Source organism: Anomaloglossus baeobatrachus, chromosome 5 (assembly GCF_048569485.1).
Source record: "Anomaloglossus baeobatrachus isolate aAnoBae1 chromosome 5, aAnoBae1.hap1, whole genome shotgun sequence".
NCBI classification, from domain to species: domain Eukaryota; kingdom Metazoa; phylum Chordata; class Amphibia; order Anura; family Aromobatidae; genus Anomaloglossus; species Anomaloglossus baeobatrachus.
The window spans coordinates 591,698,301-591,723,300 of record NC_134357.1 but is presented as its reverse complement, the minus strand read 5'-3'; the positions used below and the strand labels follow the sequence as shown (position 1 = coordinate 591,723,300).

Below are 25,000 nucleotides of genomic sequence, written 5' to 3'. Positions count from 1 at the left end.
CCTCGTCCCCTGTGTGTGTGTGTGTGTGTGTGTATATAGTGAGGAGCCTCGTCCCCTGTGTGTGTGTGTGTGTGTGTGTGTGTGTATATGTATATAGTGAGGAGCCTCGTCCCCTGTGTGTGTGTGTGTGTGTGTGTGTGTGTGTGTGTGTGTGTGTATATAGTGAGGAGCCTCGTCCCCTGTGTGTGTGTGTATATATAGTGAGGAGCCTCGTCCCCGTGTGTGTGTGTGTGTGTGTGTGTATATAGTGAGGAGCCTCGTCCCCTGTGTGTGTGTGTGTGTGTGTGTGTATAGTGAGGAGCCTCGTCCCCTGTGTGTGTGTGTGTGTGTGTGTATATAGTGAGGAGCCTCGTCCCCTGTGTGTGTGTGTGTGTGTGTGTGTATATAGTGAGGAGCCTCGTCCCCTGTGTGTGTGTGTGTGTGTGTATAGTGAGGAGCCTCGTCCCCTGTGTGTGTGTGTGTGTGTGTGTGTGTATATAGTGAGGAGCCTCGTCCCCTGTGTGTGTGTATAGTGAGGAGCCTCGTCCCCTGTGTGTGTGTGTGTATATAGTGAGGAGCCTCGTCCCGTGTGTGTGTGTGTGTGTGTGTGTGTGTGTGTGTATATATATAGTGAGGAGCCTCGTCCCCTGTGTGTGTGTGTGTGTGTATAGTGAGGAGCCTTGTCCCCTGTGTGTGTGTGTGTGTATATAGTGAGGAGCCTCGTCCCCTGTGTGTGTGTGTGTGTGTTGTGTATATAGTGAGGAGCCTTGTCCCCTGTGGGTGTGTGTGGGTATGCATAGTGAGGAGCCTCGTCCCCTGTGTGTGTGTGTGTGTGTATAGTGAGGAGCCTCGTCCCGTGTGTGTGTGTGTGTGTGTATATATAGTGAGGAGCCTCGTCCCCTGTGTGTGTGTGTATAATGAGGAGCCTCGTCCCCTGTGTGTGTGTGTGTGTGTGTATATATAGTGAGGAGCCTTGTCCCCTGTGGGTGTGTGTGGGTATGCATAGTGAGGAGCCTCGTCCCCTGTGTGTGTGTGTGTGTATAGTGAGGAGCCTCGTCCCCTGTGTGTGTGTGTGTGTGTGTGTGTATATAGTGAGGAGCCTCGTCCCCTGTGTGTGTGTGTGTGTGTATATAGTGAGGAGCCTCGTCCCCTGTGTGTGTGTGTGTGTGTATATAGTGAGGAGCCTCGTCCCCTGTGTGTGTGTGTGTGTGTGTGTGTGTATAGTGAGGAGCCTCGTCCCCTGTGTGTGTGTGTGTGTGTGTGTATATAGTGAGGAGCCTCGTCCCCTGTGTGTGTGTGTGTGTGTGTGTGTATATAGTGAGGAGCCTCGTCCCCTGTGTGTGTGTGTGTGTGTGTGTATATAGTGAGGAGCCTCGTCCCCTGTGTGTGTGTGTGTGTGTGTGTATATAGTGAGGAGCCTCGTCCCCTGTGTGTGTGTGTGTGTGTGTGTGTATATATAGTGAGGAGCCTCGTCCCCTGTGTGTGTGTGTGTATATATAGTGAGGAGCCTCGTCCCCGTGTAGCCACCCTCCCTCTGCCCTGACCACCTCTTTTCCACCACCCCCGCTCTGTGCTCCCTCCGTTCCTGTCATCCTCCACCCTGCCCCACACACTCTGTGCCCCCTTCATGTCACCCTCCACTCTGCCTCCCCTTCCCGCTCTCTGCTCTCTCCACCTTGACACCCGCTCTGTGCCTCCGTTCACGTCACCCTCCACCCTATTCCCCCCCCTGTGCTCTCTTGGCGTCACCCCCACCCTCTTTCCTCCCCCCCCCTGTGCCCTCTTGGCGTCACCCCCACCCTGACCTCCGCCCTGTGCAAGGCTGACCTCTTCCTCTGACTGTTGTGTGTTCTCCCCCTCTGATCTCTGCCCATCTGCCGTGCCCCCAGTAATCCCTCTGCCATCTTCATCCTCTCACCCCTCCCCCAGATGCAGGGAATTCGGTGCTCTTCTGCCCACCATGGGCTTCAGTCACTTCCCCTCCTGTCATCACCGGCAGATGGGGGAGCCTGGTCCTGGCCCCCATGGCTTACCGGGGGCTGGTGTGTGGACCCCCATCATGAGGACATACAGGGTCACTGTTGGTGCTGATATTCTTGGGCCTCGCGGGGCTTCGTGCTGCCAGTCATGTGACCCGGGCCTGGCGGGATTCTTTCTCTGCATCACCTTGGTGTGGACGTGTTACTAGATGGCACCAGTCACAATGTATCAGCACTGATTGGTGCCAACCACAGGGGGATAAGCGTCCGTGGCGCCCCGCTGGGCTTCATTAATGGCCCCCTTCAGGTGATAGATTTTCTCTTTCCAAAAAAAGTTTACCTTAAAGAGCTGCAGAAAATTAGCTGTAAGATGACGGGTGACCGGGTGACCACACGGGGTCTTCATGGTGTCCAAAATAGCCGATTATATATAACTTCCTATCCCGAGGTTGCGCTAGGGGGGGCGGCGAGTGGGCCGCGCATACCACTGCAGTGGTTTCTTAGTGCTTTTGCGTTGTGGCAACGCCAGTGACCCCCGCGTCTGAGGCTTTGCGTTGTGGTGGCGCTGGTGACCCCTGTGTCTGGGGCTCTGCGTTGTGGTGGCGCTGGTGACCCCTGTGTCTGGGGCTCTGCGTTGTGGTAGCGCTGGTGACCCCTGCGTCTGGGGCTTTGCCCAGTGGTGGCACCGGTGACCCCTGTGTCTGGGGCTTTGCCCTGTGGCGGTTCCGGTGACCCCCACACATCTGGGGCTCTGCCCTGTGGCGGTGCCGGTGACCCCCACACATTTGGGGCTCTGCCCTGTGGCGGTTCCGGTGACCCCCACACATTTGGGGCTCTGCCCTGTGGCGGTTCCGGTGACCCCCACACATTTAGGGCTCTGCCCTGTGGCGGCACTGTGACCCCAGCGTCTGGGGCTCTGCCCTGTGGCGGTGCCGGTGACCCCCTGCGTTCTGGGGCTCTGCCCTGTGGCAGTTCCGGTGACCCCCACACATTTGGGGCTCTGCCCTGTGGCGGTTCCGGTGACCCCCACACATTTGGGGCTCTGCCCTGTGGCGGTTCCGGTGACCCCCACACATTTGGGGCTCTGCCCTGTGGCGGTTCCGGTGACCCCCACACATTTAGGGCTCTGCCCTGTGGCGGCACTGTGACCCCAGCGTCTGGGGCTCTGTCCTGTGGTGGCGCTGGTGACCCCTGCATCTGGTGCTCTGCCCTGTGGTGGCGCTTGTGACCCCAGCGTGTCTGGGACTCTGCCCTGTGGCGGCACTGGTGACCCCAGCGTCTGGGGCTCTGCCCTGTGGCGGTTCCGGTGACCCCCACACATTTGGGGCTCTGCCCTGTGGCGGTTCCGGTGACCGCCACACATTTGGGGCTCTGCCCTGTGGCGGCACCGTGACCCCAGCGTCTGGGGCTCTGCCCTGTGGCGGCACCGGTGACCCCCTGCGTTCTGGGGCTCTGCGTTGTGCTGGGCGACCTCTGTAACCTTCTATGGAGAGCGCAGCACTGCTCTATTGACCTCCGTGTTCCTGTGAGTGGACACTCAGAGATGAGGCGGCGTGTACTCAGGATTTCTGGCCGTATAGTCTGCTGGGGAAGAGAAATGTCTCTGGAAAATGAAGGGATAAACTGGGAGATTCATGAATCGGTGTCTGTTGTCCATAGCAACCAATCAGAGCTCAGCTTTCATGTTGTATTTTGCTTTGGTAAAATGAAAGCTGTGCTGTGATTGGTTGCTCTGGGCAACGCAAATCTGCCTCAGTATGCCTGACTCCCCAGCTAGGCCCGACTCCGCTGTGAGTGAATTATGGCGGCGTGTGGCGTTTTTTTTTTTTTTGTTTTTTTTTTTCTTTTGTTAAATACCCCACTAAATGGTGACCTGCTCCATATATTCCACAATATGAATATATGTTACACAGCCGGCACCTTAATGGCGTCCACCGGCCTCAATCATTATTTACCCATTTAAATTCCCTCTTAATCTCTGATAGCCTTGGTGGCTCTGTCCACACAACCTTTACACTCCGCAGAAAAGCGAGAAAATAAACAAGGTAAAGATATAATATTTTATACTTATAATATAATAAGTATAAAATATGTAAGAAAAATAAAAATAAATGAATAATGTGAAAAATAAACAAAGAATGAAGGTTAAAAAAAATTGTAAAATATAAAAAAAATGCTAGATAAGTAAAATAAAATAAACGATAAAATGTAAAGAAAAAACAAACAGAATATAAGGTAAAATATGTAAAAAATAAAATACAGAAAATAAACAATGTAAAATAAGTAAAGAACCCCAGAAAATAAGCTATGAAAAATATAAAGAATTAACAAGGTAAAAGTAAAAATTGTAAAATAAAATAAAAATACCACAAAATTAACAATGTAAAATAAGTAGAAATAAAATGTGAAAAAAACCTTAAATGTGAAATAAGTGAGAAACAAACAGAAAATAAGCAATTTGAAAAAAATTACCGGTAAATGAAAAAAAAAGAGAAATTAACAATGTAAAAAAACCCCTTTTTAGATTTTGTGCAAACAGTGATTTGAGGTGTGGTTTTTTTTTTTCTGAATTGTTTATAATATTTACCCCCCCTCCCCCCAATCTCGGCCATTGTGATATTGTCGCTCGCTCTTTGCCGCTAATGAACAGCCTTTGTGTTTTCTACTTTAGGCCTTCAGATAAACTTCTGTGACAATGCACAAAGTAAGACGATGATTTCTCTCATTTCTGGCCTTGTGGTTCCTGTCACCTCCATCTTGGTATTGGGAATGTATCCACTGTCGCTCCCACTAACCGCTCTTCACAGTGACCCCGGCCGCCTCGTGCCGACAAATGCCACTTTTACTATTTGCATTTATTTATTAAAAAAAAAATAAAAATATATATATAATATATATATATATTATAATTAATTATAGATTTTTTTTATATATATATATATATATATATATATATATATATAATTATATAATACAATTAATTATATATTTTTATATATATATATTATAATTAAATTATATATTTTTTTTTTATATATATATATATATATATATATATATATATATATATATATATATATATATAATTATATAATACAATTAATTATATATTTTTACATATATATATATATATATATATATATATATATATATATATATATATATATATATATATATATATATATATATATATATATATATATATATTTTTTATTAGATTTTTTATTTTATTTTGTAAAATTGAATCAAATATTAATTTTTATTTTTCGGGCTGTGAAGGCGCCAGGTTCACTTTGAAGAGAAACTCGCCATAAAATAAATCAACCAAAAATTGTATTAATCCGCTCCTCTGTGGCCGATTTGGTGTCACTTGTGATTGGTGCTATCACCGCTTACTGACCTGCGCCATCCGTGCACTCAGGCTGTTGAACTACAACTCTCAGCATGCTCAGTCAACAGCTGGAGGGCATTGGAGGCGTCCTGGTCCCGTTTTTATGGTGAGCCATCATGATTTTTTTTCTTATTTTTTTTGTAAAGCAGCAATCCTTTCCTCATACAGCGCTGCGGTATATGATGGCGCTATATAAGCAGCGTAAAACCAGAGTCCGTGAACACCGCAGCTCTGGATGTGACCAGAGAAAAGGTCACATCCGCGGGTCTGAACATGGACCAAAAAAGTCATTAGGAATGGAGGAGTGTTGTGGATTGCTGCTTTTCTTATTTACCCGCCATCATTGTGCTCATCTGGGGGGCTGTGAATGGGCTTATGTATCACATTGGGGGTCTCACCGCTTCCGTATTATCTGGGCCCAGACCGCCATGAAGACGTCTGCCGGCCATCACTGTCCTCCCTGGTGACTCCTCAAAAAACAACTAAAAATGGCGGAACCCCTGGTAATGATGCCACGCTGTGCGCCATTTAGGGGTTAATCCCTTGATGCCTGGTGGTCTAGGGTAATGAAACTAGTTATTTAGGTTCCCTGGTGGTCTAGGGTAGTAAAGTAGGAGGTTACTGTCTGGATCTTTGGTGATTTAGGATAGTAATATGGGTTATTATTGGGATCCCTGGTGGTCTAGGAAAGTGAATCAAATTAATAAGTGGTTCCCTGGTGGTCTAGGGTAACAAAGTTAGGGCTTACTGTCTTGATCCTTGCTTGTTTAGGTTTGTAAAATTAGTTTAGACAAGTGAGACTAGTTAATTAGGTTCCCTGGTGGTCTATGGTTGTAAATAGGGGGTTACGATCTGGATTCATAGCGGTTTAGGATAGTGAAATAGGTTCTTGTTGGGATCCCTGGTGGTCTAGAGAAGTGAAATGAGGTAATTAGGATCCCTGGTGGTCTAGAGAAGTGAAATGAGGTAATTAGGATCCCTGGTGGTCTAGGGTAATTAAGGGGTTACTGTCTGGATACTTGTGGGGGTTTAGGATAGTGAAATAGGTTCTTGTTGGGATCCCTGGTGGTCTAGAGAAGTGAAATGAGGTAATTAGGATCCCTGGTGGTCTAGAGAAGTGAAATGAGGTAATTAGGATCCCTGGTGGTCTAGGGTAATTAAGGGGTTACTGTCTGGATACTTGTGGGGGTTTAGGATAGTAAAAGGGGTTATTGTTGTGATCCCTGGTGGTCTAGAGGAATATTTGTCCAGCCTTCATATGTTTGCATGCCATTATATGTAAAGTCTTGGGAAACCTAAGTGAAAAGGTGTGACTCCGTGGAGTCACGTTTGTTGCCCACTCGTGACCGGTGTCGGTGGGGCGGGTGGGGTGCGCAGGATGTCGCCCGGTGATTACAACTCCCACACACGAGGCGTCTCCAGGGTCATAAATCAGCAGCCGGGAGGGCGGAGGACTTCACACATCCGAGTACGGACCAACTGCGCGTCTACTACATTGTGTTCCCCTGGACCAGTGATTGGCTGCACAGGTCACGATGGAGCAGGGTGTGTGGACAGAACAGGGACTTATACGACTTGTGGGGTCACACTTGCTTGTTGGTGGTTTTTTTTTTTTTTTGCTTGTGCCTTGTTCCCATCATCCTATTCTCCTCTGGCTGCTGCAGCTGCGTATCCCCCCCTCCCCCTCGGCCTGATCAATAATGTATGCAGCCTGTGGATCTGACCTTTATGGGATCACGGGCAGGATATTCCCGCTGCTGCCGCGTCCATGAGAAGCGTGGTGCCGCTGCCAGGAAGCGGATGATCTGAGCGGCCTGACCGTAACGTCCGCTGTCCGCACGCCCCTCATCTGCTCAGCGTCAGGCGGGGGCGTAAAGCCTATCGAAAATTCACTTACAAAAATTTTGGGGGGGGAAAGTTATGGTAAACTTTGGTAAAGTGCGTTAACTTTTTATTTATTTTAAATAATGTTTTAGGTAAACGCAAAGCACTGAAGTTAAATTTCGCCAATCCGGCCTTCAAATCTACGGCAAAGTTCACACTGAACCCCACGATTCAACCCGCACATCTGTAAGTATTTCCTCTGCCGAAAAATGAGGGGAGGGGGGAACCAAACTGCTGTGTGAGGGGAGACGCCGCTCACGGAGGAGGCGCAGATCTGCAGGGTCATTCAGCCCCAGTGCTGAGCTTGCCCTGGAATGGCAGCAGGCAGTGTCAGTGCTTCTCACAATGTGTGGAGGCTTCTCATCCATGGAGGGGTCACTCACAATATGTGGAGGCTTCTCATCCATGGAGGGGGTCACTCACAATGTGTGGAGGCTTCTCATCCATGGAGGGGTCACTCACAATGTGTGGTGGCTTCTCATCCATGGAGGGGGTCACTCACAATGTGTGGGGGCTTCTCATCCATGGAGGGGTCACTCACAATGTGTGGAGGCTTCTCATCCATGGAGGGGTCACTCACAATGTGTGGGTCTTCTCATCCATGGAGGGGGTCACTCACAATGTGTGGAGGCTTCTCATCCATGGAGGGGGTCACTACAATGTGTGGGGGCTTCTCATCCATGGAGGGGTCACTCACAATGTGTGGGGGCTTCTCATCCATGGAGGGGTCACTCACAATGTGTGGTGGCTTCTCATCCATGGAGGGGGTCACTCACAATGTGTGGGGGCTTCTCATCCATGGAGGGGTCACTCACAATGTGTGGGTCTTCTCATCCATAGAGGGGGTCACTCACAATATGTGGGTCTTCTCATCCATGGAGGGGGTCACTCACAATGTGTGGGGGCTTCTCATCCATGGAGGGGTCACTCACAATGTGTGGAGGCTTCTCATCCATGGAGGGGTCACTCACAATGTGTGGGTCTTCTCATCCATAGAGGGGGTCACTCACAATGTGTGGGGGCTTCTCATCCATGGAGGGGTCACTCACAATGTGTGGAGGCTTCTCATCCATGGAGGGGTCACTCACAATGTGTGGGTCTTCTCATCCATAGAGGGGGTCACTCACAATGTGTGGAGGCTTCTCATCCATGGAGGGGTCACTCACAATGTGTGGGGGCTTCTCATCCATGGAGGGGTCACTCACAATGTGTGGGGGCTTCTCATCCATGGAGGGGTCACTCACAATGTGTGGGTCTTCTCATCCATGGAGGGGGTCACTCACAATGTGTGGGGGCTTCTCATCCATGGAGGGGTCACTCACAATGTGTGGGTGGCTTCTCATCCATGGAGGGGGTCACTCACAATGTGTGGGGGCTTCTCATCTATGGAGGGGGTCACTCACAATGTATGGAGGCTTCTCATCCATGGAGGGGTCACTCACAATGTGTGGGGGCTTCTCATCCATGGAGGGGTCACTCACAATGTGTGGGGGCTTTTTATCCATGGAGGGGGTCACTCACAATGTGTGGGGGCTTCTCATCCATGGAGGGGGTCACTCACAATGTGTGGGGGCTTTTTATCCATGGAGGGGGTCACTCACAATATGTGGGGGCTTTTTATCCATGGAGGGGTCACTCACAATGTGTGGGGGCTTTTTATCCATGGAGGGGGTCACTCACAATATGTGGGGGCTTTTTATCCATGGAGGGGTCACTTACAATGTGTGGGGGCTTCTCATCCATGGAGGGGGTCAGTCACAATGTGTGGAGGCTTCTCATCCATGGAGGGGGTCACTCACAATATGTGGGGGCTTTTTATCCATGGAGGGGTCACTCACAATGTGTGGGGGCTTCTCATCCATGGAGGGGTCACTCACAATATATGGGGGCTTCTCATCCATGGAGGGGTCACTTACAATGTGTGGGGGCTTCTCATCCATGGAGGGGGTCACTCACAATATGTGGGGGCTTTTTATCCATGGAGGGGTCACTTACAATGTGTGGGGGCTTCTCATCCATGGAGGGGTCACTTACAATGTGTGGGGGCTTCTCATCCATGGAGGGGTCACTTACAATGTGTGGGGGCTTCTCATCCATGGAGGGGTCACTTACAATGTGTGGGGGCTTCTCATCCATGGAGGGGGTCACTCACAATGTGTGGGGGCTTCTAATCCATGGAGGGGGTCACTCACAATGTGCAGGGGCTTCTCATCCATGGAGGGGTCACTCACAATATATGGGGGCTTCTCATCCATGGAGGGGTCACTCACAATATATGGGGGCTTCTCATCCATGGAGGGGGTCATGTCAGGCCTGGTGGCCGGGGAGCGCAGCTGCTCTGTAATCTCTATTTTTGCTGACCCTTTTTATGCACAGTGCAGCAGTTGAGATACGTGTCATCGGTTGCTGCGCTCTGCATAGGCAGAATCAGCTAGTCGGCCACTTAACCGATGGACGTATTTAATGCTCATTTCTCCTTTTTATTCTAAGGATGCAGAAATCTGAGGCGATGAGGAACTTCGAGACCACCTACCAAAAACAGGACGTGCGTCTGGCGGGCGGGAAGCAGTACAGCTCCAATGAGCAGGCCACAAAGAACCGGCTGTAAGTGTCTGCGGTCTCTTCTGAGCAGCGCCTCACGTGACGCCTGCGGCTATTTTTGCATGGGTCGGTTTTAAGTGCCCTATTTCTGCTGTAACTACTCGCCCCTCTACAGCTTTGGGTGCAGTAAGTATTTACACCCGCAGTCTGTCTACTGCCCAGCCTGGTGTCCTTACCGCTTGTGGTGCTGAGAGCGGCCATTGTTACGGTGGACGGCAGCAATCACTGGTCAGATTAGGGGGTCCCAGAATTACATTAAGGGGATGTAGTCTAATCTGTCATGGAGTGGTGGATCTGGATGGGGGCTTGGTTGGCCGACGCCGGACTTGGGCTTGGTTGGCCGACGCCGGACTTGGCCTTGGTTGGCCGACGCCGGACTTGGCCTTGGTTGGCCGACGCCGGACTTGGCCTTGGTTGGCCGACGCCGGACTTGGCCTTGGTTGGCCGACGCCGGACTTGGCCTTGGTTGGCCGACGCCGGACTTGGCTTGGTTGGCCGACGCCGGACTTGGCCTTGGTTGGCCGACGCCGGACTTGGCCTTGGTTGGCCGACGCCGGACTTGGCCTTGGTTGGCCGACGCCGGACTTGGCCTTGGTTGGCCGACGCCGGACTTGGGCTTGGTTGGCCGTCGCCGGACTTGGGCTTGGTTTGCCGTCGCCGGACTTGGGCTTGGTTTGCCGTCGCCGGACTTGGGCTTGGTTTGCCGTCGCCGGACTTGGGCTTGGTTGGCCGTCGCCGGACTTGGGCTTGGTTGGCCGTCGCCGGACTTGGGCTTGGTTGGCCGTCGCCGGACTTGGGCTTGGTTGGCCGTCGCCGGACTTGGGCTTGGTTGGCCGTCGCCGGACTTGGGCTTGGTTGGCCGTCGCCGGACTTGGGCTTGGTTGGCCGTCGCCGGACTTGGGCTTGGTTGGCCGTCGCCGGACTTGGGCTTGGTTGGCCGTCGCCGGACTTGGGCTTGGTTGGCCGTCGCCGGACTTGGGCTTGGTTGGCCGTCGCCGGACTTGGGCTTGGTTGGCCCTCGCCGGACTTGGGCTTGGTTGGCCGTCGCCGGACTTGGGCTTGGTTGGCCGTCGCCGGACTTGGGCTTGGTTGGCCGACGCCGGACTTGGGCTTGGTTGGCCGACGCCGGACTTGGGCTTGGTTGGCCGACGCCGGACTTGGGCTTGGTTGGCCGACGCCGGACTTGGGCTTGGTTGGCCGACGCCGGACTTGGGCTTGGTTGGCCGACGCCGGACTTGGGCTTGGTTGGCCGACGCCGGACTTGGGCTTGGTTGGCCGACGCAGGACTTGGGCTTGGTTGGCCGACGCCGGACTTGGGCTTGGTTGGCCGACGCCGGACTTGGGCTTGGTTGGCCGTCACACTTTTTATGTAGAATTTTTTTTTTTTTTTTTTTTCCCCGCACAGAGAACGATTACGGACGCACAGCATCGAATCATCAGGAAAACTGAAGCTTTCACCAGAGCAGCACTGGGACTTCACAGCTGAGGACCTGAAGGACCTGGGGGAGATCGGCCGGGGGGCGTACGGGTCCGTCAACAAGATGATTCACAACCCCAGCGGACAAATCATGGCTGTGAAGGTGGGAGAGCGCCGCGGCCTGGACTTTAGTCTTTATTTTAAGCAGCAATACATTTATATATTGTGGGTTTTTTTTTAATTATTTGTAGCGGATTCGGTCCACGGTGGACGAGAAGGAGCAGAAGCAGCTGCTGATGGACCTGGACGTGGTGATGCGGAAGCAGCGACTGCCCGTACATTGTGCAGTTCTACGGAGCGCTCTTCAGAGAGGTGCGCACGCTGCATTATTATTATCATCATTATTATTATTATTATTATTATTATTATTATTATTATTATTATTATAATAATAATATTATATATTTTTTTTTTATTATTTTTATTCTTATTTTTTTTTCTCTCCTTTCCCCAGGGAGACTGCTGGATCTGCATGGAGCTCATGGCTACCTCTTTTGACAAGTTTTACAAATATGTATATAGTTCCTTAGACGACGTTATTCCAGAGGAAATCTTAGGAAAAATAACACTAGCTGTGAGTAACAACTCTCCATTCTTCTTCCAGGGCCACTCATTAGGCTCATGCATATTCACTGCTTCCTCCGCCCTCTAGCGTCTGTGATTGGTTGCAGTCAGACGCGCCCCCATGCTGAGTTACAGCCTGACTCTTCCATTCTATTGTCTATTGTGGCATAAAAAAAAATTGGTGTAGGGTCCACCCATGTTATGATACCTAGCCCACATAAAGCATACAGCCACAGGCTGCAGCCCCCAGCCGTGCGCTCATCTTGGGCTGTGTATCAGAACAAGAGGAATTGCATGGGACTTCTTTAAAATTATTTAAAAGAAGAAAAGGCGTATGGTCCCCCCAACCCCCCCCCCCCCCCCCCCCCCCCCCCCCAATTTTGATACCCAGCCATGATAAAAGCCCAACAGCTGGGGGCTGGTATTCTCAGGCTGGGGAGGCCCATGGTTATTGGGCTCGCCCCAGCCTAAAAATATCAGCCACCCGGAATTGCCGCATCCATTAGATGTGACAGTCCTGGCACTTTACCCGGCTCTTCCTGATTGCCCTAGTGCGGTGGCAATTGGGATAATAAAGGCGTTAATAATGCCACTAAGTCTTAGGTTAGTGATGGCAGGCGACTAAGCCATCCCCCCCGTCACTAATCTATAAATGACACACACACACCGAAAAAATCCTTTATTTGAAATAAGACAAAAAAGCACCCTCTTTCACCCCTTTATGAACCCCAAAATACCCAGGTCTGATGTAATCTACACCAAGGTCCCACGATGCTTCCAGCTCTGCTGCATCTGAAGCTCACAGCGACAGCCATAGAACATGACCGTCCGCTGTGAGCTCCATGCAGCTACTGAAGTGAGCTGCGCGATCAGCGGTGATGTCGCTCAGGTCACCTGTCGCCACAGCTGGATCCTCCACCTGTGACAGCAAATCATGAGTGACGTCACCGCTGATCGCGCAGCTCACTTCAGTAGCTGCATGGAGCTCACAGCGGACGGTCATGTTCCATGGCTCAAGCTGTGAGCTTCGGATGTAGCGTTTTTGGCTCGTGTTTTTTTTTTGTTTTTTTTTTTTGGGAGGGGGGGGGGGGCAAAAAATGTGTGTGTTTGTAGTCACCGCAAAGATGGAACTTGGGCACATAGCCTAATGGTCCTGAGAAAATTACACCAAATTAACCCTTAACACTGTAGTAATGATGTTATTCAAATGCCCATTTACAGCGAAGTCGGGGGAAAAATAAAGTTACGGCTCAAAAGCGCAAACAGTGAGCACTCCCCAGGTCATTAAAGGGTTAAAGGAAGATTATTATTATCTGTACCCGATGCAATAATCTACATCTTCTCTTCCAGACTGTGAAGGCGCTGAACCACTTAAAGGAAAACTTGAAAATAATTCACAGAGGTGAGAACATTACAGGAAGAGTCCAGTATTATACTCCAGAGCTGCACTCACTATTCTGCTGGTGCAGTCACTGTGCACATACATTACATTACTGATCCTGAGTTACCTCCTGTATTATACTCCAGAGCTGCACTCACTATTCTGCTGGTGCAGTCACTGTGTACATACATTACTGATCCTGAGTTACCTCCTGTATTATACTCCAGAGCTGCACTCACTATTCTGCTGGTGCAGTCACTGTGTACATACATTACTGATCCTGAGTTACCTCCTGTATTATACTCCAGAGCTGCACTCACTATTCTGCTGGTGCAGTCACTGTGTACATACATTACTGATCCTGAGTTACCTCCTGTATTATACTCCAGAGCTGCACTCACTATTCGGCTGGTGCAGTCACTGTGTACATACATTACATTACTGATCCTGAGTTACCTCCTGTATTATACTCCAGAGCTGCACTCACTATTCTGCTGGTGCAGTCACTGTGTACATACATTACTGATCCTGAGTTACCTCCTGTATTATACTCCAGAGCTGCACTCACTATTCTGCTGGTGCAGTCACTGTGTACATACATTACTGATCCTGAGTTACCTCCTGTATTATACTCCAGAGCTGCACTCACTATTCTGCTGGTGCAGTCACTGTGTACATACATTACTGATCCTGAGTTACCTCCTGTATTATACTCCAGAGCTGCACTCACTATTCGGCTGGTGCAGTCACTGTGTACATACATTACATTACTGATCCTGAGTTACCTCCTGTATTATACTCCAGAGCTGCACTCACTATTCTGCTGGTGCAGTCACTGTGTACATACATTACTGATCCTGAGTTACCTCCTGTATTATACTCCAGAGCTGCACTCACTATTCTGCTGGTGCAGTCACTGTGTACATACATTACTGATCCTGAGTTACCTCCTGTATTATACTCCAGAGCTGCACTCACTATTCTGCTGGTGCAGTCACTGTGTACATACATTACATTACTGATCCTGAGTTACCTCCTGTATTATACTCCAGAGCTGCACTCACTATTCTGCTGGTGCAGTCACTGTGTACATACATTACTGATCCTGAGTTACCTCCTGCATTATACTCCAGAGGTGCACTCACTATTCTGCTGCTGCAGTCACTGTGTACATACATTACTGATCCTGAGTTACCTCCTGTATTATACTCCAGAGCTGCACTCACTATTCTGCTGGTGCAGTCACTGTGTACATACATTACTGATCCTGAGTTACCTCCTGTATTATACTCCAGAGCTGCACTCACTATTCTGCTGGTGCAGTCACTGTGCACATTACTGATCCTGAGTTACCTCCTGCATTATACTCCAGAGGTGCACTCACTATTCTGCTGGTGCAGTCACTGTGTACATACATTACTGATCCTGAGTTACCTCCTGTATTATACTCCAGAGCTGCACTCACTATTCTGCTGGTGCAGTCACTGTGTACATACATTACTGATCCTGAGTTACCTCCTGTATTATACTCCAGAGCTGCACTCACTATTCTGCTGGTGCAGTCACTGTGTACATACATTACTGATCCTGAGTTACCTCCTGTATTATACTCCAGAGCTGCACTCACTATTCTGCTGGTGCAGTCACTGTGTACATACATTACATTACTGATCCTGAGTTACCTCCTGTATTATACTCCAGAGCTGCACTCACTATTCTGTTGGTGCAGTCACTGTGTACATACATTACATTACTGATCCTGAGTTACCTCCTGTATTATACTCCAGAGCTGCGCTCACTATTCTGCTGGTGCAGTCACTGTGTACATACATTACATTACTGATCCTGAGTTACCTCCTGTATTATACTCCAGAGCTGCGCTCACTATTCTGCTGGTGCAGTCACTGTGTACATACATTACATTACTGATCCTGAGTTACCTCCTGTATTATACTCCAGAGCTGCACTCACTATTCTGCTGGTGCAGTCACTGTGTACATACATTACATTACTGATCCTGAGTTACCTCCTGTATTATACTCCAGAGCTGCACTCACTATTCTGCTGGTGCAGTCACTGTGTACATACATTACATTACTGATCCTGAGTTACCTCCTGTATTATACTCCAGAGCTGCACTCACTATTCTGTTGGTGCAGTCACTGTGTACATACATTACATTACTGATCCTGAGTTACCTCCTGTATTATACTCCAGAGCTGCGCTCACTATTCTGCTGGTGCAGTCACTGTGTACATACATTACATTACTGATCCTGAGTTACCTCCTGTATTATACTCCAGAGCTGCACTCACTATTCTGCTGGTGCAGTCACTGTGTACATACATTACTGATCCTGAGTTTCCTCCTGTATTATCCTGCAGAGCTGCACTCACTATTCTGCTGGTGCAGTCACTGTGTACATACATTACTGATCCTGAGTTACCTCCTGTATTATACTCCAGAGCTGCACTCGCTATTCTGCTGGTGCAGTCACTGTGTACATACATTACATTACTGATCCTGAGTTACCTCCTGTATTATCCTCCAGAGCTGCACTCACTATTCTGCTGGTGCAGTCACTGTGTACATACATTACATTACTGATCCTGAGTTACCTCCTGTATTATACTCCAGAGCTGTACTCACTATTCTGCTGGTGCAGTCACTGTGTACATACATTACTGATCCTGAGTTACCTCCTGTATTATACTCCAGAGCTGCACTCGCTATTCTGCTGGTGCAGTCACTGTGTACATACATTACATTACTGATCCTGAGTTACCTCCTGTATTATCCTCCAGAGCTGCACTCACTATTCTGCTGGTGCAGTCACTGTGTACATACATTACATTACTGATCCTGAGTTACCTCCTGTATTATACTCCAGAGCTGTACTCACTATTCTGCTGGTGCAGTCACTGTGTACGTACATTACATTACTGATCCTGAGTTACCTCCTGTATTATACTCCAGAGCTGCACTCACTATTCTGCTGGTGCAGTCACTGGGTACATACATTACATTACTGATCCTGAGTTACCGCCTGTATTATACTCCAGAGCTGCACTCACTATTCTGCTGGTGCAGTCACTGTGTACATACATTACTGATCCTGAGTTACCTCCTGTATTATACCCCAGAGCTGCACTCACTATTCTGCTGCTGTAGTCACTGTGTACATACATTACATTACTGATCCTGAGTTACCTCCTGTATTATCCTCCAGAGCTGCACTCACTATTCTGCTGGTGCAGTCACTGTGTGCATACATTACTGATCCTGAGTTACCTCCTGTATTATTCTCCAGAGCTGCACTCACTATTCTGCTGGTGCAGTCACTGTGTACATACATTACTGATCCTGAGTTACCTCCTGTATTATACTCCAGAGCTGCACTCACTATTCTGCTGGTGCAGTCACTGTGTACATACATTACATTACTGATCCTGAGTTACCTCCTGTATTATCCTCCAGAGCTGCACTCACTATTCTGCTGGTGCAGTCACTGTGTACATACATTACTGATCCTGAGTTACCTCCTGTATTATACTCCAGAGCTGCACTCACTATTCTGCTGGTGCAATCACTGTGCACATACATTACTGATCCTGAGTTACCTCCTGTATTATTCTCCAGAGCTGCACTCACTATTCTGCTGGTGCAGTCACTGTGTGCATACATTACTGATCCTGAGTTACCTCCTGTATTATTCTCCAGAGCTGCACTCACTATTCTGCTGGTGCAGTCACTGTGTACATACATTACTGATCCTGAGTTACCTCCTGTATTATACTCCAGAGCTGCACTCACTATTCTGCTGGTGCAGTCACTGTGTACATACATTTACATTACTGATCCTGAGTTACCTTCTGTATTATCCTCCAGAGCTGCACTCACTATTCTGCTGGTGCAGTCACTGTGTACATACATTACTGATCCTGAGTTACCTCCTGTATTATACTCCAGAGCTGCACTCACTATTCTGCTGGTGCAATCACTGTGCACATACATTACTGATCCTGAGTTACCTCCTGTATTATACTCCAGAGCTGCACTCACTATTCTGCTGGTGCAGTCACTGTGTGCATACATTACTGATCCTGAGTTACCTCCTGTATTATTCTCCAGAGCTGCACTCACTATTCTGCTGGTGCAGTCACTGTGTACATACATTACTGATCCTGAGTTACCTCCTGTATTATACTCCAGAGCTGCACTCACTATTCTGCTGGTGCAGTCACTGTGTACATACATTACATTACTGATCCTGAGTTACCTCCTGTATTATCCTCCAGAGCTGCACTCACTATTCTGCTGGTGCAGTCACTGTGTACATACATTACTGATCCTGAGTTACCTCCTGTATTATACTCCAGAGCTGCACTCACTATTCTGCTGGTGCAATCACTGTGCACATACATTACTGATCCTGAGTTACCTCCTGTATTATACTCCAGAGCTGCACTCACTATTCTGCTGGTGCAGTCACTGTGTGCATACATTACTGATCCTGAGTTACCTCCTGTATTATTCTCCAGAGCTGCACTCACTATTCTGCTGGTGCAGTCACTGTGTACATACATTACTGATCCTGAGTTACCTCCTGTATTATACTCCAGAGCTGCACTCACTATTCTGCTGGTGCAGTCACTGTGTACATACATTACATTACTGATCCTGAGTTACCTCCTGTATTATCCTCCAGAGCTGCACTCACTATTCTGCTGGTGCAGTCACTGTGTGCATACATTACTGATCCTGAGTTACCTCCTGTATTATACTCCAGAGCTGCACTCACTATTCTGCTGGTGCAGTCACTGTGTACATACATTACTGATCCTGAGTTACCTCCTGTATTATACTCCAGAGCTGCACTCACTATTCTGCTGGTGCAGTCACTGTGTACATACATTACATTACTGATCCTGAGTTACCTCCTGTATTATACTCCAGAGCTGCACTCACTATTCTGCTGGTGCAGTCACTGTGTGCATACATTACTGATCCTGAGTTACCTCCTGTATTATACTCCAGAGCTGCACTCACTATTCTGCTGGTGCAGTCACTGTGTACATTACATTACTGATCCTGAGTTACCTCCTGTATTATTCTCCAGAGCTGCACTCACTATTCTACTGGTGCAGTCACTGTGTACATACATTACATTACTGATCCTGAGTTACCTCCTGTATTATATTCCAGAGCTGCACTCACTATTCTGCTGGTGCAGTCACTGTGTACATACATTACTGATCCTGAGTTACCTCCTGTATTATACTCCAGAGCTGCACTCACTATTCTGCTGGTGCAGTCACTGTGTACATACATTACATTACTGATCCTGAGTTACCTCCTGTATTATACTCCAGAGCTGCACTCACTATTCTGCTGGTGCAGTCACTGTGTACATACATTACTGATCCTGAGTTACCTCCTGTATTATACTCCAGAGCTGCACTCACTATTCTGCTGGTGCAATCACTGTGTACATACATTACATTACTGATCCTGAGTTACCTTCTGTATTATACTCCAGAGCTGCACTCACTATTCTGCTGGTGCAGTCACTGTGTACATACATTACTGATCCTGAGTTACCGCCTGTATTATACTCCAGAGCTGCACTCACTATTCTGCTGGTGCAGTCACTGTGTACATTACATTACTGATCCTGAGTTACCTCCTGTATTATACTCCAGAGCTGCACTCACTATTCTGCTGGTGCAGTCACTGTGTACATACATTACTGATCCTGAGTTACCTCCTGTATTATACTCCAGAGCTGCACTCACTATTCTGCTGGTGCAGTCACTGTGTACATATATTACATTACAGATCCTGAGTCACCTCCTGTATTATACTCCAGAGCTGCACTCACTATTCTGCTGGTGCAGTCACTGTGTACATACATTACTGATCCTGAGTTACCTCCTGTATTATACTCCAGAGCTGCACTCACTATTCTGCTGGTGCAGTCACTGTGTACATACATTACATTACTGATCCTGAGTTACCTCCTGTATTATACTCCAGAGCTGCACTCACTGTTCTGCTGGTGCAGTCACTGTGTACATACATTACATTACTGATCCTGAGTTACCTCCTGTATTATACTCCAGAGCTGCACTCACTATTCTGCTGGTGCAGTCACTGTGTACATACATTACATTACTGATCCTGAGTTACCTCCTGTATTATACTCCAGAGCTGCACTCACTATTCTGCTGGTGCAGTCACTGTGTACATACATTACTGATCCTGAGTTACCTCCTGTATTATACTCCAGAGCTGCACTCACTATTCTGCAGGTGCAGTCACTGTGTACATTACATTACTGATCCTGAGTTACCTCCTGTATTATACTCCAGAGCTGCACTCACTATTCTGTTGGTGCAGTCACTGTGTACATACATTACATTACTGATCCTGAGTTACCTCCTGTATTATACTCCAGAGCTGCACTCACTATTCTGCTGGTGCAGTCACTGTGTACATACATTACTGATCCTGAGTTACCTCCTGTATTATACTCCAGAGCTGCACTCACTATTCTGCTGGTGCAGTCACTGTGTACATACATTACTGGTCCTGTATTATCCTCCAGAGCTGCGCTCACCACTTTCCCTGTATATTGCAGACATCAAACCTTCCAACATTCTCCTGGACAGGAATGGGAACATTAAGCTGTGTGATTTCGGCATTAGTGGGCAGCTGGTGGACTCCATCGCTAAGACCCGTGATGCCGGCTGCCGGCCGTACATGGCGGTGAGTGTGGAGGGTTTTCGGCGGTGTAGTTGCCGGTGTGGGACCCCCGGACGTCTGTGTCATGCTGAATGTGTTAGGTCACCCCAGGATGAGGTCGTCCCTGAGAAATGCGGCAGCTGGGATGTAGGTGCTGACGTCTCTTGCTCGCCGCTGATTTTACCCCCCCATGCTAAGTATCGCCCCCGGTGACGTGATCCGGGGGTCCTGAGGTCGCGGAGCTGCGCTCTTCACTCCCGAGGTTATCTCAGTGTAGACATGAGCTCAGCCTGGGAAGGAGCCGCGTCACACGGGCAGCGGCCCAAGTGATGTCAGCCCCTATTTATAGCCGCCGGCAGCCCCCGCGCCTCCCGCTGCACAGAGGGGGATTCTCAGGAATTCGGTGACGACACCAAGGAGCTGAGTCACCACCGAGCGGGATTCCTGCACAGCCGGAATGTGCACAAAGGGCAGCGCCGGCCCCAGAAAGACCCTTATATGTCAGTGCCATGGACCGCATGGGACTGAGGTGCCTGACCCAGGGCACTGCGGAAGCTGGGAGCCAGGAGGGGGGGCGGCCGAGTGTACCCCGGGGAGCCAGGAGGGGGGCGGCCGAGTGTCCCCCCAGGGAGCCAGGAGGGGGGGCGGCCGAATGTCCCTCTGGGGAGCCAGGAGGGGGGCGGCCGAGTGTACCCCGGGGAGCCAGGAGGGGGGGCGGCCGAGTGTCCCCATAAACCCCCCCCCCCTCCCTGGGGAGCAAGGAGGGGGGCGGCAGAGTGTCGTCCCCCCCCCCCTGGGGAGCAAGGAAGGGGGCGGCCGAGTGTCCCCCCGGGGAGCAAGGAAGGGGGCGGCCGAGTGTCCTCCCCCCCCCCCCCCCACCCTGGGGGAGCAAGGAAGGGGGCGGCCGAGTGTCCCCCCGGGGAGCAAGGAGGGGGGCGGCCGAGTGTCCCCCCCCCCCCCCCCCACCCTGGGGGAGCAAGGAAGGGGGGCGGCAGAGTGTCCCCCCCTCCCCCCCCGGGGAGCAAGGAGGGGGGCGGCAGAGTGTTCCCCCGGGGAGCAGAGGACGGTGACGAGGGGGCGATCATCGCTGGGGGCCGAGATTTGGAACATGAAGATGAATATTCACTTTCAATGTTGGACTTTTTGACAATTGTGTTTTTTCTTTTGTTGTAGCCGGAGAGGATAGACCCGAGCGCCTCCCGACAGGGCTACGACGTGCGCTCCGACGTGTGGAGCCTCGGGATCACATTGGTGAGGGGGGGAATGAATGCTGGAGAGGGGGGAGGGGGAATGAATCCTGGAGGGGAGGAACGGGGGACAGGGGAATAAATCCTGGAGGGGGGGGGGCGGGGAGTGAGTCCTGGAGGGGGGGGCGGATGAAGGGTGGAGAAGAGCGGGGGGATGAATGGTGGAGAGGAGGGGGGGGGGGTATGAATGGTGGAGAAGAGGGGGGGGGCGGATGAATGGTGGAGAAGAGCGGGGGGGGGATGAATGGTGGAGAGGAGGGAGGGGCGGATGAATGGTGGAGAGGAGGGAGGGGCGGATGAATGGTGGAGAGGAGGGAGGGGCGGATGAATGGTGGAGAGGAGGGGGGGGCGGATGAATGGTGGAGAGGAGGAGGGGGGCGGATGAATGGTGGAGAAGAGCGGGGGGGGGGGATGAATGGTGGAGAGGAGGGGGGGGGGGATGAATGGTGGAGAGGAGGGAGGGGCGGATGAATGGTGGAGAGGAGGGGGGGTGCGGATGAATGGTGGAGAGGAGGGGCGGATGAATGGTGGAGAGGGAGGGAGGGGCGGATGAATGGTGGAGAGGAGGGAGGGGCGGATGAATGGTGGAGAGGAGGGGGGGCGGATGAATGGTGGAGAGGAGGGGGGGGGCGGATGAATGGTGGAGAAGAGCGGGGGGGGATGAATGGTGGAGAGGGAGGGAGGGGCGGATGAATGGTGGAGAGGAGGGGGGGCGGATGAATGGTGGAGAGGAGGGGGGGCGGATGAATGGTGGAGAGGAGGGGGGGGGATGAATGGTGGAGAGGAGGGAGGGGCGGATGAATGGTGGGAGAGGAGGGGGGGCGGATGAATGGTGGAGAGGAGGGAGGGGCGGATGAATGGTGGAGAGGAGGGGGGGCGGATGAATGGTGGAGAGGAGGGGGGGCGGGATGAATGGTGGAGAGGAGGGGGGGGCGGATGAATGGTGGAGAGGAGGGGGGGCGGATGAATGGTGGAGAGGAGGGAGGGGCGGAAGAATGGTGGAGAGGAGGGAGGGGCGGATGAATGGTGGAGAGGAGGGAGGGGCGGATGAATGGTGGAGAGGAGGGGGGGGATGAATGGTGGAGAGGAGGGAGGGGCGGGATGAATGGTGGAGAGGAGGGAGGGGGCGGATGAATGGTGGAGAGGAGGGGGGGGATGAATGGTGGAGAGGAGGGGGGGGCGGATGAATGGTGGAGAGGAGGGAGGGGCGGATGAATGGTGGAGAGGAGGGGGGGGGATGAATGGTGGAGAGGAGGGGGGGGATGAATGGTGGAGAGGAGGGAGGGGCGGAAGAATGGTGGAGAGGAGGGGGGGGGGATGAATGGTGGAGAGGAGGGAGGGGCGGATGAATGGTGAGAGAGGAGGGGGGGCGGATGAATGGTGGAGAGGAGGGGGGGGATGAATGGTGGAGAGGAGGGAGGGGCGGATGAATGGTGGAGAGGAGGGAGGGGCGGATGAATGGTGGAGAGGAGGGGGGGGATGAATGGTGGAGAGGAGGGGGGGGGATGAATGGTGGAGAGGAGGGAGGGGCGGAAGAATGGTGGAGAGGAGGGGGGGGGGGATGAATGGTGAGAGAGGAGGGAGGGGCGGATGAATGGTGGAGAGGAGGGGGGGCGGATGAATGGTGGAGAGGAGGGGCGGATGAATGGTGGAGAGGAGGAGGGGCGGATGAATGGTGGAGAGGAGGGAGGGGCGGATGAATGGTGGAGAGGAGGGGGGGCGGATGAATGTGGAGAGGAGGGGCGGATGAATGGTGGAGAGGAGGGGGGGGATGAATGGTGGAGAGGAGGGGGGGGATGAATGGTGGAGAGGAGGGGGGGGTATGAATGGTGGAGAGGAGGGGGGGGCGGATGAATATGGTGGAGAGGAGGGGGGGGCGGATGAATGGTGGAGAGGAGGGGGGGGGCGGATGAATGGTGGAGAGGAGGGGGGGGGCGGATGAATGGTGGAGAGGAGGGGGGGCGGATGAATGGTGGAGAGGAGGGGGGGCGGCGGATGAATGGTGGAGAGGAGGGGGGGGAGGGGGGATGAATGGTGGAGAGGAGGGAGGGGCGGATGAATGGTGGAGAGGAGGGGGGGCGGATGAATGGTGGAGAGGAGGGGCGGATGAATGGTGGAGAGGAGGGGGGGGGATGAATGGTGGAGAGGAGGGAGGGGCGGATGAATGGTGGAGAGGAGGGGGGGCGGATGAATGGTGGAGAGGAGGGGCGGATGAATGGTGGAGAGGAGGGAGGGGCGGATGAATGGTGGAGAGGAGGGAGGGGCGGATGAATGGTGGAGAGGAGGGGGGGCGGATGAATGGTGGAGAGGAGGGGCGGATGAATGGTGGAGAGGAGGGGGGGCGGATGAATGGTGGAGAGGAGGGGGGGGGGATGAATGGTGGAGAGGAGGGAGGGGCGGATGAATGGTGGAGAGGAGGGGGGGCGGATGAATGGTGGAGAGGAGGGGCGGATGAATGGTGGAGAGGAGGGGGGGGGGATGAATGGTGGAGAGGAGGAGGAGGGGCGGATGAATGGTGGAGAGGAGGGGGGGCGGGATGAATGGTGGAGAGGAGGGGCGGATGAATGGTGGAGAGGAGGGAGGGGCGGATGAATGGTGGAGAGGAGGGAGGGGCGGATGAATGGTGGAGAGGAGGGAGGGGCGGATGAATGGTGGAGAGGAGGGGGGGCGGATGAATGGTGGAGAGGAGGGGCGGATGAATGGTGGAGAGGAGGGGGGGGATGAATGGTGGAGAGGAGGGGGGGGGATGAATGGTGGAGAGGAGGGGGGGGTATGAATGGTGGAGAGGAGGGGGGGGCGGATGAATGGTGGAGAGGAGGGGGGGGCGGATGAATGGTGGAGAGGAGGGGGGGGGCGGATGAATGGTGGAGAGGAGGGGGGGGCGTGGATGAATGGTGGAGAGGAGGGGGGGGCGTGGATGAATGGTGGAGAGGAGGGGGGGGCGTGGATGAATGGTGGAGAGGAGGGGGGGGGCGTGGATGAATGGTGGAGAGGAGGGGGGGGCGGATGAATGGTGGAAAGGAGGGGGGGGCGTGGATGAATGGTGGAGAGGAGGGGGGGGGCGTGGATGAATGGTGGAGAGGAGGGGGGGGGGCGTGGATGAATGGTGGAGAGGAGGGGGGGGGATGAATGGTGGAGAGGGGGGGGGGGCGGATGAATGGTGGAGAGGGGGGGGGCGGATGAATGGTGGAGAGGGGGGGGCGGATGAATGGTGGAGAGGGGGGGGCGGATGAATGGTGGAGAGGGGGGGGGCGGATGAATGGTGGAGAGGAGGGGGGGGGCGGATGAATGGTGGAGAGGAGGGGGGGGCGGATGAATGGTGGAGAGGAGGGGGGGGATGAATGGTGGAGAGGAGGGGGGGGCGTGGATGAATGGTGGAGAGGAGGGGGGGGCGTGGATGAATGGTGGAGAGGAGGGGGGGGCGTGGATGAATGGTGGAGAGGAGGGGGGGGGCGTGGATGAATGGTGGAGAGGAGGGGGGGGCGTGGATGAATGGTGGAGAGGAGGGGGGGGCGTGGATGAATGGTGGAGAGGAGGGGGGGGCGTGGATGAATGGTGGAGAGGAGGGGGGGGCGTGGATGAATGGTGGAGGGGGTGAGCAGTGGAAGGGTATGGGGGGGGGATGAGTGGAGATGGATGGAGGGGGAATGCACAGTTGGAGATGAGCAGCGGGGTTGATAGTGATGGGGGGGATGAGTGGTGAGACAGGGGACAGATGAGCAGTGGCAGAGGGTGAGCGGTGGCGGGGGGTGA

The 25,000-nt window shown here is 52.0% G+C and overlaps 1 protein-coding gene across 1 annotated transcript in view; it reads left to right on the top strand.

Annotated features, from left to right (window-relative positions):
* The window catches only part of MAP2K4 (mitogen-activated protein kinase kinase 4), a 57,795-nt gene that overhangs the window by 30,049 nt on the left and 2,746 nt on the right, over positions 1-25,000 (top strand). Inside the window, 10 exon segments of the mRNA XM_075347995.1 lie at positions 4,630-4,662; positions 7,326-7,419; positions 9,724-9,837; positions 11,240-11,414; positions 11,503-11,571; positions 11,573-11,623; positions 11,766-11,885; positions 13,226-13,277; positions 19,897-20,024; positions 21,174-21,251. Coding sequence (XP_075204110.1) covers positions 4,630-4,662; positions 7,326-7,419; positions 9,724-9,837; positions 11,240-11,414; positions 11,503-11,571; positions 11,573-11,623; positions 11,766-11,885; positions 13,226-13,277; positions 19,897-20,024; positions 21,174-21,251 — 914 coding nt within the window.